The sequence below is a fragment of the Micropterus dolomieu genome, linkage group LG18 (assembly GCF_021292245.1).
Source record: "Micropterus dolomieu isolate WLL.071019.BEF.003 ecotype Adirondacks linkage group LG18, ASM2129224v1, whole genome shotgun sequence".
NCBI lineage: Eukaryota > Metazoa > Chordata > Actinopteri > Centrarchiformes > Centrarchidae > Micropterus > Micropterus dolomieu.
In genome coordinates this window covers 33,428,317-33,442,820 of record NC_060167.1, presented here as the reverse complement: position 1 = coordinate 33,442,820, position 14,504 = coordinate 33,428,317, and the positions used below count along the sequence as shown (strand labels likewise).

Below are 14,504 nucleotides of genomic sequence, written 5' to 3'. Positions count from 1 at the left end.
CCAAAACATCTGTTTCACTGTCTATGGACAAGCTGTCCAGTGTTTTTGCTATGCTAAGCCAAATTATCCTGGCTCTAGTTTAGTATTTTGTACAGATATGGGTTTACTGATCTTATATTGGCAAGAAAGCAGATTAGCAAATTCTTTGTACCTTATTAAAACCTTTATAATTCATCCAGGGCATTGTTTTCCTTTGGCTTGAGAACAATTGTTATATAATGTGTGTGTGTGTGTGTGTGTGTGTGTGTGTGTGTGTCATCAACTGACACCAAAAGGAGGCCGAAAAATAAGGCTTTAATCAATTCAGGCTCAGCTGTAGGCTCCTGACAGCAAGGCTGTTGCCTAACCAAGATTGATCACACTTAAGCAATGCAAGATTCATTTGGAAGAGTTTCAGTTGCACATGGTGGCAGATTACCAAGTCAAAGGTGCCACTGAAACAGCTGGGTCTTAAATAGCACCAGCACTACCAAACACCAGGAGCTTGTGTTGTCTCCACCAGAAGTTCTCCCCTAAACTAACTTTTGAGTATTTTTAAACTGTCCATTTTATGGTACACTTTTAGATCTCCGTTTCTTTTAACCAAGTTTTGAACTGGATAATGGATACCAGCAATCAGATGTCTGGATTTTAAGTTATCAATGAAACAACCTGAGCACATGCTTTACTGCATTACTATACCACTTCTTTCTCCCATCATAGGATCACTTTTCCTTCTTTTGTTCGTATATACTGTGTGTGTTTTTGGTCAACTCCTGCTGTATTTTTAAATGTGCTATAGAAATAAAGTGACTTGACTTGACTTGACAATGAAACTACCCATCTCAAAACATGTCAAACATCAGCCAGCCCCTAATTTTCAGTGTGTGCTTACCAACTGGATTAAACAGACATTAAAAATGAGAAAGTATTGTTTTACCTCCAGAATGTGGTGGAGGGCCGCACAGCAGAACCACTCCTTGACCTTCACGAACTGATACAGAGCTTCTTCTGTGAGTCTTGAAGTTTTCCAAGTCTGAAGAATAAAAAACAGCAGTAAGTAAAATATACCAATGTCAGAGGCTGATACATCTGATCCTTGAACACATGAAAGCCCCATCATGAACAAATGATTGTTTCTCTCACTCCTGTTGTTCTTGCTTCTTACTCCTATTCAAGGTCACAGCCTATGGTGCCTAAGCACCGTGCACAACAGGTTGGCAGTTTATTATAGAGCTCACACAGATAAACACACCACACACTCACACAGCTCGAGACAGTTCCTGGCCTACATTTCTTTGGACTGTGCGCAGAAATTGAGGCGGAACCCTGACAAATACAGTTCTTGCAAACTCCAAAGGCCAAGGTTCAAACCCAGCGCAGTACAAACCACTGAACCACTGCAGCACCCTCACAAACAAATTATATACAAATACAGCAACAACCTTATCCTCTCTGTATCTATGCTAGTGTGAGGAACATTTATTAAGAGTGAAGACTTTTTGGTTGGCAAACAGCCTTTGGCTTTGCCTCAGGTCAAATCACCCCCTGTGTGCGTGTATTTTGAATATCCAAGACTCACTGTCATGGTGCCACAAGTATCAGAAGAAGTGAATTAAAGGGTCCCAATGGGGACTTTTGCTGGCAGAAGACAGCAATAACCAGTTAAAATGTTTTATAAGTTGAGAATTTTATGGAAAGCAGCATTGCTAGGTAGTATGAATAAATGCTGAAAAGATAAAAAGGAAAACATATTTTTAACAAGTCTTCTACAAGGGTTGAATCTAAGGGATTTGAAAAAGTGTGCTAGTAAAGCAAACTGCACAAAACAAAAAAGTAATTCTAGTATCAGGGAATCTATTAGTTTTATCTAGAAAGTAAAAACTGGTGGAAAATAGAAATTCACAACTAATAATAATACAAACATTTTAGTGAAACATTTAAAGAATTCAATTTCCAATGCAAACATGTTCCTTTAAAAACATCTGGGAATATTTTGCCGAAAAACAAAAAAAAGAAGATACAGTAATTAGCCTTATGGAAAATCCAATGAGCCTGCTGACACAATAGCAATAAACCTTAATAAAGGACTTGAAAATGGGACTCTTTTAGGACTTTTAACTGAATTTCCAGAAAACTCACCAAAAAGAATATATGAATAAATGTCCATTTCCATCAAACTACTTTTATGCAAATATCAGGAGTTGGGTGCATCAAGATAAACGGCTGGCGGCACAAGTTCTCAGATATCTCAGATATCATTGAATTATTGCAGAAGAAGAGTACGCAATGAGAAGACATAATTAAAAGAGCACCAAGTCTAAATGTTTTTTTGTAATATTTGGAGGTTTTTTTATCTCACATTTCCAGTGTTTCAAATTGAAAATGCAAATAAAAACAGGTAGATGGAAAGGCACCTGCTTTGTTTACATCTGAGTCAGACCTACTGTAAGTAGTACCACCTACCTTGTTTTTTTATTATTTGTCTGCCTTAATTTCTTTTCTTGGTTTTAAAAGTCAACATTATAGCTAAATATTTTCATACTGGAAGACACAGTTGAGAGAGTGAGCAAATGAAAAGAATCACTTACTTACCCTGCACCATACTGCACCCTGCACCATACTGTAGTAATTGTATATATTCCAAATAATGATTGGAAGTCCTACTTGGGCTAAATGCATTATAAAAAAAAAAAAAGGGTTGAAATCAATAGTGACACACACCCACTAATATGAGCCAACCAGCAATCTGCAGCCCTGCTGCTAAGCATAGAGGGCTGTGGTGGGTCACACATGAGGGATTTTAATAGCTCCAGAGGTAATCAGGTTACCTTTCATTCATCACGCCCACCACCACTGAACATTACAAGGTATGGTTTTGACACCAAAGGTATTGTTATAGTGAACTTATTTTCATTTGACAATTGATGGAAACAATAGCAGGTCATAACCACTTCCAACGATTTAACGCACTAATGGTGTACATCCTGGCAGAGCTCGGTAAATGTAATTCACACATCAGATGGAGGCTTCATGGCTGCACTGATAACTCAGGTGGGAGGGGATAAATTCCTACTATTTAAGTTTGATAATAGCAAGGCTATTTAATATAATGATGTCCAGATATTTGAATAATTTACTAGAATTTGTAACATTTGATTATTCTCATTTATTACACTGAGGTTTTTATGTATTTAGTCTCCACATTAAGGTTGCCTGCTTTGATGTCAAAGTGCATTAATAAATGTGATTTAAACAAAAGAGTAGACGACAGTCAATTAATATGCGAAGACAGTCTCAAATTTATCCATACATATTGTCCAAATTGGATTAGTTAACCTTAATTAACCTTGCTCTATTTTATTATGCAACATATTCTCAAGTTACTGCCAGCAGCGGTGCGGACACGAGGGCTCTCTTTGCAGACCTGCTCGTTGCAAAACTGCAACCAATCCACTTTTAAAGGAGATTACTGATTAGTTCAGCTCCAAGTGATCTTAATGCAAAATTATTGGGCTCACTGATTTATGAAGAGGACTATAAGGTCAGTTAATATATGTCATATTGGCTGCAGGACAAGTCAATTAAGAAGCAGCCTTAAATTATTTCTTTACACATAAATCTCTTAACCCACAAGCATATTTTAAGTAATAGCTATTTGAGAGGCTTAAGCCTTATTAAGAAAGCAGGTCCTAATATTTGTCTAAAGATTGATGCCAGATTTGGTACTTTAGGGTCAATCTGATGTGTTACAGCTATTTGGAGACATTTATATGCCACCTTTAAAGTAATTCACTATAGTATTGCATGGAATTTCAAACAGTTATGATAGAGTGCTGCTTTTTAAGGAGAACCACCAATTTCCGACCCTGTTTCCATTTATTGATCACACAGGGGGAATATCTATAAGGGTCAAAATACCTTCCAGTCTCCTTGGTATCACTACAGTAGATTTATTGTGACGTTAGTGGATAGCAAATAGACTGCAGCAAGATTTTGCTTTTGTTTTCCTCTCTGTGCCTCTGGGGCGTTTGCACCTCAGCTCAGTCATGTACAGGAACTGAGAAAAGCATTTTGGACAGCCAAAATGCCTTCCTAGTGTATACACGTAAAGGACACTATGGATTACTCCACATTTAAAAGCAAGTTGTCAAAACACACTTGTACGAGCCCACCGCTGAGAATGTGAAACAAAGTGAGGCAGAAGTTCATGTTGCCTCACAGTTAGCCATGTCAATGGAGTCTGAGCCCCCAGGAGCTGATTGTAACTGGTAGTGTTTGCCTACCAGCTGTAACAGAGAGACTCTGTGAGCAGTGGGTTTCAGCGAGGACTGTTTGTGTTTGTGTTTGCGAAGAGGGAGCGCAAGGTGTGTAGTAATAAAGGACACGAAACAGAGATAAACTCAGAGGGAGATAGCCACTGCCTACTGAGGAAGTAGAATGGTGTAGCAGTATACTCTAAATAATACTAAGACAGGATTTCTATACTGTTATACTGTATATGGTTGGATTGGACCAATTTCTCAAAATCCTGAAATCCAGTTTAATTCCTCAGAACATTTAATTTTTTTTTATTTAGTAGCACTTCAGTTAAAAAACAGTTATGAAATACTTTTGGTAGGCAATGATTTTGAACCATACATTTATACATAAAGATACATGTTTGATAGATATTGATGTTGAAAATGGATAAAATATTTCATTTCTTGAACAGTTAATGTTTAATACCGATTTGATGCAGTTGCCAATCTTAAAAACCCTTTTTGGATTAAATAGATTTTTTAAAGATATAGATAATTACTGGCCCCAACAATGTTACAGTATGATATGTATGGATACAATAAACTATAATAAGAGTTTGTCACACTCTGCATGTCTGTCTCTGTTTTCCCCTACTCTCTCTCTCTCTCTCTCTCTCTACCTGTGCCTCGTTAGCCTCATGTCTTTCACCTGTGTTGCTCCCGCCCTGCTCATTAGTCCCTGTGTGTATATATACCTTGTGTTTCTGTCTTGTCTTTGTCGGGTTATTGTATGTTGTCACCCTGTGTAGCAGTGTGTCTCGTGTCTCCAGCCTTACTCACTGTGTCTCCCTGTAACCCTGCTCAGTTTTGGAGTCTAGTTTTCACCCTTTTGGATTTCTGTTGGACAGCCTTTGTTTTGGGACTCTGTCATCAGCCACTCAGTTTGTAAGTGTGCTCGCCTTTTGTTTGTTTATTAAAACCACTGAACCATACCTGCTCCGCTCTGTGTCCTGCAATTTGGGTCCTCCAACCTGCTCCACCCTGCCTTCACCTCAAACCCGTGACAGAGTTTAGGCTTGATTAACCAATGAACAAACTTTTCTAATGATGCCAAGTGACTTCATGATTTTTCCGCACGCATAGTCAATATGGTTTTTCCAAGAAAAATTTTCATCTACTAATACACCTAAAAATTTTGCTGACGTAACTTTGATTGTTGATTTCAATATTGTTAATAAACAATTTAGTATCTTCTTTTAAATACAATACAGTTTATTTTTAAACTGTATTACTGAAAATTATATGATTATAAAATTAGATTTTTCTATATTGAATTAAAGTTTGTTCATCCAGAACCAATTTGCAGTATATAGTAGAACATCATTAGCGTCTCTCATCAAGGGATTGAAGTGAATGTGATATGACAACATTAGTATCATCTGCAAATAGAATGGGTAATGCAGAATCAGACATGCATGCAAGGTCATTTATATAGATGAGAAACAGAAGTGGCCCAAGAATAGATCCCCGAGGTACTCCACAACATAACTTAATTCTCTTGGAAGTACTGCCATTTATAGATACATATTTCCTCTCTATTATTTAGGTAGTCGCTAAGCCAATTGATAACAACATCTTGAAAACCATAGCGGTAAAGTTTGGAAATCAGAATTTCATAATCCACTGAAAGCCTAAAGTCGAAAAATATACCAATTGCAAACATATTGTTGTCCAATGCTGTGGAAATTTTGTAACAAAGCCATATATGTTGAGTGTTGTGAAAATCCATATTGATGTTTATGCAGGATATTGTTGTCATTCAGGTGTTTTAACATTCTTACATAGACCAGCTTTTCCAAACTTTAGAGAAGCAAGGTAAAATAGAGATCGGTCAATAAATAATTATTGTTTTTATAAATAATTAAAACTTAGCTGAATATTACTTAGAACTTATTTTGCATTTTGATTGTTTCATTGTGAAAGATTTTCACTTTGTGCAGCTTCATTTTATTGTATTTCATAAAATGTTTGTCAGAGATGGAAGTTCCTTGAGAAAGTTTCATTTTTTTTTATTGCAGTTTTGTGCATGCTCTTTGTGTATGTTCTTAAAATGCCTTCGTGCTATGTGAAATATTTCTTATGAATCCGGTTAAGAGTACAGTAATTGCTGCCATGCAATTGCCATACCAGTGCTTTACAACTTCAGAAGCATTTATATTGAAATTTTAAGAAAAAAATATACTGTGATATATACAGTCACCAGCTGAGCTTCAAATTATACTGTGATATAAATGTAGGCCATACCACCCAGCCCTAGCTGCTGTTACAATGCAGCATTTTTGCAGTCATATACTGTAAGTATAATCTTGAGGTAGTTTCACTTTACTTTGTCATTTCTACTTTGTGCTACTTGATACTTGAACTTTATTGAATATCAATGTCTTACTTTTTACTTGACTACATTTATCAGTTATATCCGCACAAATTTTACATACAAAATACATTATCAGTAAAAAACATGATGAATTGTTATAGCTTAAGCTAAACTGATGAATGATCAAATGACAATGTGAAAACAATGTGTCATTATGAAAGGTGGTTGCTTGTAGGGACGAACCCACAGAGAATTATCACCTGAATCTGCTATTGCCCTCAGCTTTATGGAGCTTTATATTGAGTTTCAGCTCTTTGTTTAGCTGTCAGTCCCACAACTTTACTGTTTTGTTTCACTAGCACCACTCTGATAGCATCATTTTCAGCCACAACAGGCAGCTGTTTTCAGAGAAAAAGCTCTAAAAACCCACTGCTCAGCACCACACGGCAGACAGACACAGCTAGCGGCCAGCTGGTGAACATAGTGGAGCATTTAGTAGCTAAAGAGGCAGATATTTCCCTCAGGAGATAGTACAGACCAAAATCAGGATTTAGGATTTTATTAGGATCCCCATTAGCTAAGGCAGGATAACAGAACATTAGCTCTGACACAAGCAGAGTTAAAAAAGACTGCATATTGGACTTATATCACATGGCCAAACACATAACTCTGGCACAATGATAATGTTGCTCTTTGGCTGCTGGATATGTAAATAAGCAACTGTTTGCATCTCAAAACATGATAATATGTCAATATTATATTCACAACTTGTTTCTGCTAGCCCCAAAAATATTTATTGCAGGTTTAACAGCATATAAATGCCCAACTTATAAAAGTGTTTATAAAGAAAAGAATATATTTATGAAATATACAGAATTCAATCTGAATTAAATTAGGCCATCTATTTTTAAAACTTGTGATATTTTACAATTTTCTATTTTAAGCAATGGTTAAAATGACAAAGATTGCTGCGATCAGCTGATTGTTTTCTTGATGACAGACTTAATGATGCTGCTTATGCAGCTTCCAAAAAACATCTTCCCTCATACTATTCTCTGTTGTGCTGCTCTCATGGTGTCTCCTCTCCTCTCCAACAACAATGAATCGTCAAACAATCAAGATTAACGTTACATTAACTAGATTCATTTCAGAACCGGGTTAGAGTTGAATATTTTAAATATAACCAAATGTTGCTTCTAGAGCAGCAACAGTAATGTTTATAACAGCAAAGTCACTATATACTCTCTATATACCGCTGCTATATATACGCTTTGTACGAGTTTATATGTTAATGCTTATTGAACAGACGTCTTGGCTTTTTACTTTTTATTGCACTACATAGCTATCGACATCACCAGCAGCTTCCATGCTTTAGAAACAGTGTACAACAGCTATAAGCAATTTCCCCCTTTAAAAACATTGAATCTGAGCAGGAACGCAGTTCCCTCCCAACTTTTACTCCCATGACGGCGTTCCTGTGCATTCCCCCATCGCTATTCATAGCTTTTTAAGAAACAACGCTGTCTGGTTATCTCTTAACTGTCACTCAAAGGTAATTCATCTGTGTAGCAAGGCTAATTGACTTCTCTGTTATCAGTTGGGTTTATCTCTGGTTGGTGTTGCTTATCAGAGATCACTAAGGAGAGCTTGTAGCTCACATATCTGCTCTGCTTTCACTTGACCTCTGCACCTTTTTCTACATGAATTATTTGGCTGTACATCTGTCCTTTTTCCACTCTTGGAAGTACAGTAAAAATCTACAAATAGGAATACGGGCTTTTCTTAACAAAACACATTGAATTGATGGACAAAATACAGTTTTTTGCGACTTGTCAAAACAAACGGGCCACTCCAAAATGGCGATAGAAGCTTTTTTTGAGTGGCCCCACCACTTACTTTCATCTGAAAGCACGATAGAAGGTTAGATAAAAGCACCTAAGCCTCCCCAAAATACGAGCCTATAGAACAAAGTAGACAAGAGCAAGAGACATCTAAGGTAGTGAATTTATTCCAAAAAAAGTCTTTTTGGCATTATTTTTGGATGAGATCAAAGCTGTGATTGTGAAGTGGCGATGTGTACTTCACTAAAGCCACTGATTGTCCCTGTCCACATCCACAGACGTGGCCTCACCCGTGCTGAAAGCATGGTGAAATACAGGTAAAAATCCACTGCCCACCCCACCACTATCCATCCACTGTCCAGCGAAAAAAGAGCAAAAGAAGCATTGTTGTCAAAAGGGCTTGAGGAGAGCACCAAAAAGAATAATTTACATTATGGTAGAACTTCAGATGCAGGGCAGAAATCGTGGGGGGCTTGACCAAAGGCATGCCTTTCAGAGCCCACACAGCTGTGCACATGCATGAAAGCACACAAGGGACATCTCAAATAACTAATTCATACTGTATATATAACTAAATGTGTCACATAGAGGAAGAGCAGCAAATATCCTTCAAAATTTTCCTTATAAATTATACAATAGTGTTTTCTACAAGCGCTCCCTCTTCGCAATTCAAAAAGGAAGTAGCTATTAATGATTACAAGCCTCCAAACAGCTAAACGTGATGTCCTATCAAGATCCTTGAGCGTGCTTTATTGCACACCTTGGCATTACAAACAATGATCCAGATTAAACTGATGATCCCCTCCAACACATATCACAATTTGAACATATAACTTCAACAAGCCTGTCCAGCCGTGACAATTATTTTCATTATAACCTGTGACTCCTTAAGGATGCTCTTTGTCTTCAACGGGAGGGTAGGTAATGCATGTGTTTGTACAGCTTGTTAGAGAATATAATCCCATGAAGGTAATGCTTTGTTGAGTTTATGTTTATGGTGCTGTTGAATTGTATAGCATATTTGTTCTACCCTTACTGAAAGAAATGAGGTGGACAAAATATTAGAAAGAACTTTCAGTTTAATACAATTCAAGAGTACCACATTATAACCTTCATGAAGGGAGGATTTATTACAGGAATGTTATATTAGAATCCATTAGCTTCAGCTACTGTAGGTGTACTTCATAAACTGGCAACTTATATTTAGCTCAATCGTGATTCATCCCTCAAGTAGAAATTTGAGACAAGCTAATGCTTGCACACATCTAAACATAAAATCACAGACCAACAGTGTTCATTTCCACGAACTCAAGTGCATTTACCAAATTACAGTGTAAATGACCATCCATTTTACCATACCCTAATAACAACAACAACAACAATAGTAATAATAATAATAAAACTATAATACCAGTCTTATTGCTTGTGGAATTAAACCAAACTTCTGTTTATAGATTTTCAATACAGACGATGTAAAATGCATTCCAGATGTCATTATCTTAAAAAAGTCTCCACTGATCATCATAAAAGCCTTTTGAGGACTTGTTATGCTTCACAAAGGATCTCTGTGTTTTGCCAGCATTGCCCAGTATTCTATTTTCATAAAGCTGAGGTTCTAAAGAACAAAATGACAATAATAAACAATAATGTAATTTAACATATTATTAACTTTCTCAGACTTGACAAAGCCCCTTTAGCTGATAGCCACAGCATATTCTATACGTTTTAACGAAATGTCCTCCCAAGATCAACGACAGCATCAGTCGTTTCAATAAGTACCCCCAAAATCGCCCTCTAGTGGTTATGACAGAAGCAAAAGCAGTTATTATAGAGAGACAAAGTCAGCGTAGGAAGGCGGTTGGAGTGGCGCATGTTGGTCTGGGTGTTATGTGTCTCAAAAAAATAGAAACAGTAAATCTTAAGTAGACCTATGTTATGTCACGTTATAGCAGGAGCTCAATAGAGATATCTTGATAGTGTACTGCAGATAAAAAGTAAAAGCCAGAGTACACCCATTAGCTATTTACACCTCATTAACTAAGTCAATATACACACTCTACATTATCACAACAGCTGAGAGGAGTCTAGAGGATTTATTTGCATTTATATGAGGTATTCATATTTCCCCTCCAGGCTTTAAAGCCTACTTTGGTGACATGAGGAATGTTCACGCCTATATGCCTATAGACTTGGCAAAATATGCGTTTAGCTGATGAAACAATATATAAGTAACAAGAAAAATGTTTCAAGGGAAGCTCCATTTTCAAGAATATTGTCTTGACAGCTGGACCTTCTTTACATCACTTATATTGTAATGGAGTCATGGAAACTTCAACACTTCTTCAGTGCCACCAGTGTAACCCACACTATAATTCCAATATTGAATATACAGTCTGTACATCAGTATGAATTATGGGTGTACATCTTTTACATAATCACTGATATAGAATCAATAGACATACTAATCAAGGGCAGCGAGTATTGAGTGGGAGCACCCACTGCCCATCAGTTATCCTTGCCGCAGGGGGTAGACAGCCACAGCCCTCACGAGGAGTAGCATCATCCATCAAAAGTTTGTGACACAAAGAGGAAGGCTGAAGGATTTGGAGTCCCGCCAATTTCAAACAACCTTGAAGGCGTCCTGGAGCATGTAGACTAACAAGTGTTAACAGAGGACTATCATTTTGCAGTTTCATTGTAAAGTGTGTTTACTCTTATCTACAGAATATAAAATCAACATGTGGGTTTTCAGTTGTTTTTAGCAAGAGTGTGAATATGAAATTCATATAAAGTGAGTAGCATTATTATTTCATAAAAGATTTTTAATTCCAATTTAGCTGGAAATGTATGATCCTCTTAACATTCCTGTAAAATTCATGCAAAACGCCTATTCAAGGCATAACCAAAGTAAATTGAATGTAGTTCTTCAACCATTTGGAGTATATGCATGGCTTCTCTTAAAGATAATACTCTGGAGTGTCTAACCCGAAAGTCAGAATGTAAGTGCTACTGGAATTGATTAATATAAGTTTAAACACACTAAAACTAATATATTTTTCATTTCCGCTTGAAAACGCTTGCTAACAAATGCATGCAGACAACTACTGTATAGCTGGGACTTATTTGCTGGAAAACACTGTAGGACCACAGGATAAAGCCTTAGCTAGACCAAGTTTAAATTTCATACCAATACCATGACTATTTTACACAGGTTTCTGTCTTAGCGTATTTTTTCTAAAACAGCACCGCCGTAGCTCGACGCAGTTGTGTTTTTTTGCTGGTAGATCATGAACTTCCTACTTAAAGCTGGATATCGTTATTTTCAGAATTTTATTGGCTACACGAAGTGCCAGTCATCGGCACAATTGCTTGCAATTGGCTCGGCCCACCCACGAAATAACAGGGGCTGGCCTTCCTTACAGCGCGGGCTCTCGTTTGCTATTGAAGGCCGTGAAAGGGATTTGGTGTCACTCGAAAGGTTAGAGTTCAGCGGCTAATTTGAATACAAGATATTGTAGTTGTTTATATTCAAATCAGAGTTATTACGGTTATAATGACGTACGAGCCACGTCTGCCGGCAAATATGAAACGATGCGGCAGCAGTCCCTGGGGATTTATTGATGGAATAATGTGTTTTGGGCTAAATATTTTTACTGAATTGGATCATCTGGACCTTTGACAACGGAGCAAGACCATTTTTGTTGAAATTTAATCAATCGGTGGATAACTATGAGGCTTCATAGGTGTGTCGCGTCAATTTTGCTTGTACTGGTTGGTCTGACAGAAGCACTGATTGTACCCGTTGTGGTAATTGTATCTTAAATGGTTTGCATTGGTCGAATCACGAGGATTTTAGCTTTCAAATGGTGTGTCATATGAGTATGAAGTTAACATAGCAGTTGTGCGCACAATACCGAAAGCTGCCGCCAGGACCTGAATGGAATGTTAAGAGATTAAGACCTACATGCAGGTCTGAACGGAAACAACACCATTAATGTGCAGTGACAATGCATTGTGATTTCAACAACACAATTGATGCATTTCAGAAAGGATACTCACCAGGAACAAGATTAAGACAGTGCAGATGCCTATTTAATTAAAGAAATCAGAAGTCAGAATTCCCATAAACCACGAGCTAAATGACTAAATTAGAAGGCTGAGCAAGTTTAATGAACAACAATGCTCTCCTGAAAACAGGAACTCCTTCTCTCACTCACTCTCAGGATTTGATTATCAACTCAGTTCTAAATAATAATAATAAAAAATTATATATATATGTTTGAGGTTTATTCCAGTTTGGAATCACTCCTTCATGTGTGAAGTTAATGTTCAAATGCATTAGAACTTTTTGAACTTGGTGGATTTTACCTGAACTATGTGCCACAGCATTAAAACATTCAAAGCTCTCAACATTTTTCAGCTAATTCATTAATGATTCAGGTAAATTAGTAAACCTTTTTAAATTAATTGTTTTAATGTAAAATCAGGGCTACTGATAACCCTCACCCTAACAAGCTTTTCCATTCTGTGTTTCTGTCTATATTGCTGTGATTCCATGGTGCTTAACGTTTCCCTGTAATAGTATAATACTGAGCAAACTCCATCCTCTGAAAAAGAGTGTGAGATGAGTATTTAAAGAGAAATTGAAAGCTGTAGAACTAGACTAGTAAGTAGACCTTGAATTAAGACTTAGTTTTTTGTCAAAATATGTGTGTAGTGTTGACAACATGAGGTGCTCAAAAGTGTCACTAATTCCAGTTGCCCTTGACTGAAAAAAACATTGTTGATACAGTCAAACATCATCACTGTGCAGAGTGTGTTCATTTGTTGTTCTGTCTTTGTTTTTTGAGGCATAACACTTACACACAACAATATTACACACATGTGACATATTATGGCCTTATACCATGATGGGGCTAACACCTTAGCATACACTTGGCTATTGACACATAAAGAGCCACATTAGCATTCATTTGAAGTCATATTTACAGGCACCTGATGAATGTAAATCTATTATTCGCTTGCCTTTATTTTGTACAAAACCTATACACAGACAACTGTGCTGCTGTACACTTTGCTGTAGGTGTTCATTGAAGATGACAGGAGAAAAATGTATCACCTGTAGAAAAGAGATCTACTACCTGCCTTTATTTATAAGGGATGATTAACCAGTCCACTAGAGCAGGTCACAATTAATTGGTGTTCTGTCCTTTCACTCTAAAACTATTGTTTGGCCTCCTTCCCTCTTAAAGGTGCTACAGGACTCTTCGTTCCAGGACTAATGTCTTCCCTTCAGCTGTCACCTTGCTAAACTCCACACCACAGTGATTGACCCCCACACAGCTTCCTCCAATGACTGAACTTTTTCTATCCCCTTCGGGGCCCCCTTTTACTACCCTGCATTACTCTTCACTTTACTGTTTTTTGTAAACTACATTTCATTTTCTAAATACTTGTACTACTGTGCAATGACAGTAAAGTTAAATCTAATCTAATCTAATGTAAACAATGAAGTTATATGGTAAAGAGGAATAACTTACTGTCTACAAAGATACTTCTTGTTAGTACGGAATTTGTTGACAGTGAGAAAAATATGGAATATCAACCAAATTATTCTTTAACAATAACAGCCAAAAACATTTCTATTTTGGTGTGTTTTTATATGAAAAACATTCCTTTTATGATCAAGTGTAAAATTAGATCACGTATTTGACAATCTTTAAATCTCTTCACTTTTCACTTTTCAGGTGTAGAAAATATACATTTTTATAATGATTACTTCCATTTTTGCTCTGACAGCTGTTAATTGTCACTGGGCTTATTGGAGGTAGGCTCAAAGTCTGTCTTCTGTCAAAATCACAGTGAAATTACACATAAAACCAAATTACCATTACCAACCAAAAGTTCACATTCTTATTAACTGGAGGGATGGTGGATGGGTGCTGAAACACCACTTGCACCAAAAGTGTGTACGGTGTCTATTTGACTGGTAGAAAAAAAAACATGTACCTTGGTTTGTTTAAATTTCTAGAAAGAATTACAAGACACTTTACAGTAATACCAGTTGCC

The 14,504-nt window shown here is 36.9% G+C and overlaps 1 protein-coding gene and 1 long non-coding RNA gene across 2 annotated transcripts in view; one reads left to right on the top strand and one right to left on the bottom strand.

The window, feature by feature from the left end:
• cntn4 (contactin 4) overlaps positions 1 to 14,504 on the bottom strand; it is a 166,079-nt gene that overhangs the window by 94,934 nt on the left and 56,641 nt on the right. The window contains exon 5 of the mRNA XM_046029172.1: positions 920 to 1,015. Coding sequence (XP_045885128.1) covers positions 920 to 1,015 — 96 coding nt within the window. The remainder of the gene's footprint in view (positions 1 to 919; positions 1,016 to 14,504) is intronic.
• LOC123956758 overlaps positions 5,040 to 14,504 on the top strand; it is a 31,354-nt gene continuing 21,889 nt past the window's right edge. The window contains exon 1 of the long non-coding RNA XR_006821623.1: positions 5,040 to 5,165. This is a non-coding gene — a long non-coding RNA (uncharacterized LOC123956758). The remainder of the gene's footprint in view (positions 5,166 to 14,504) is intronic.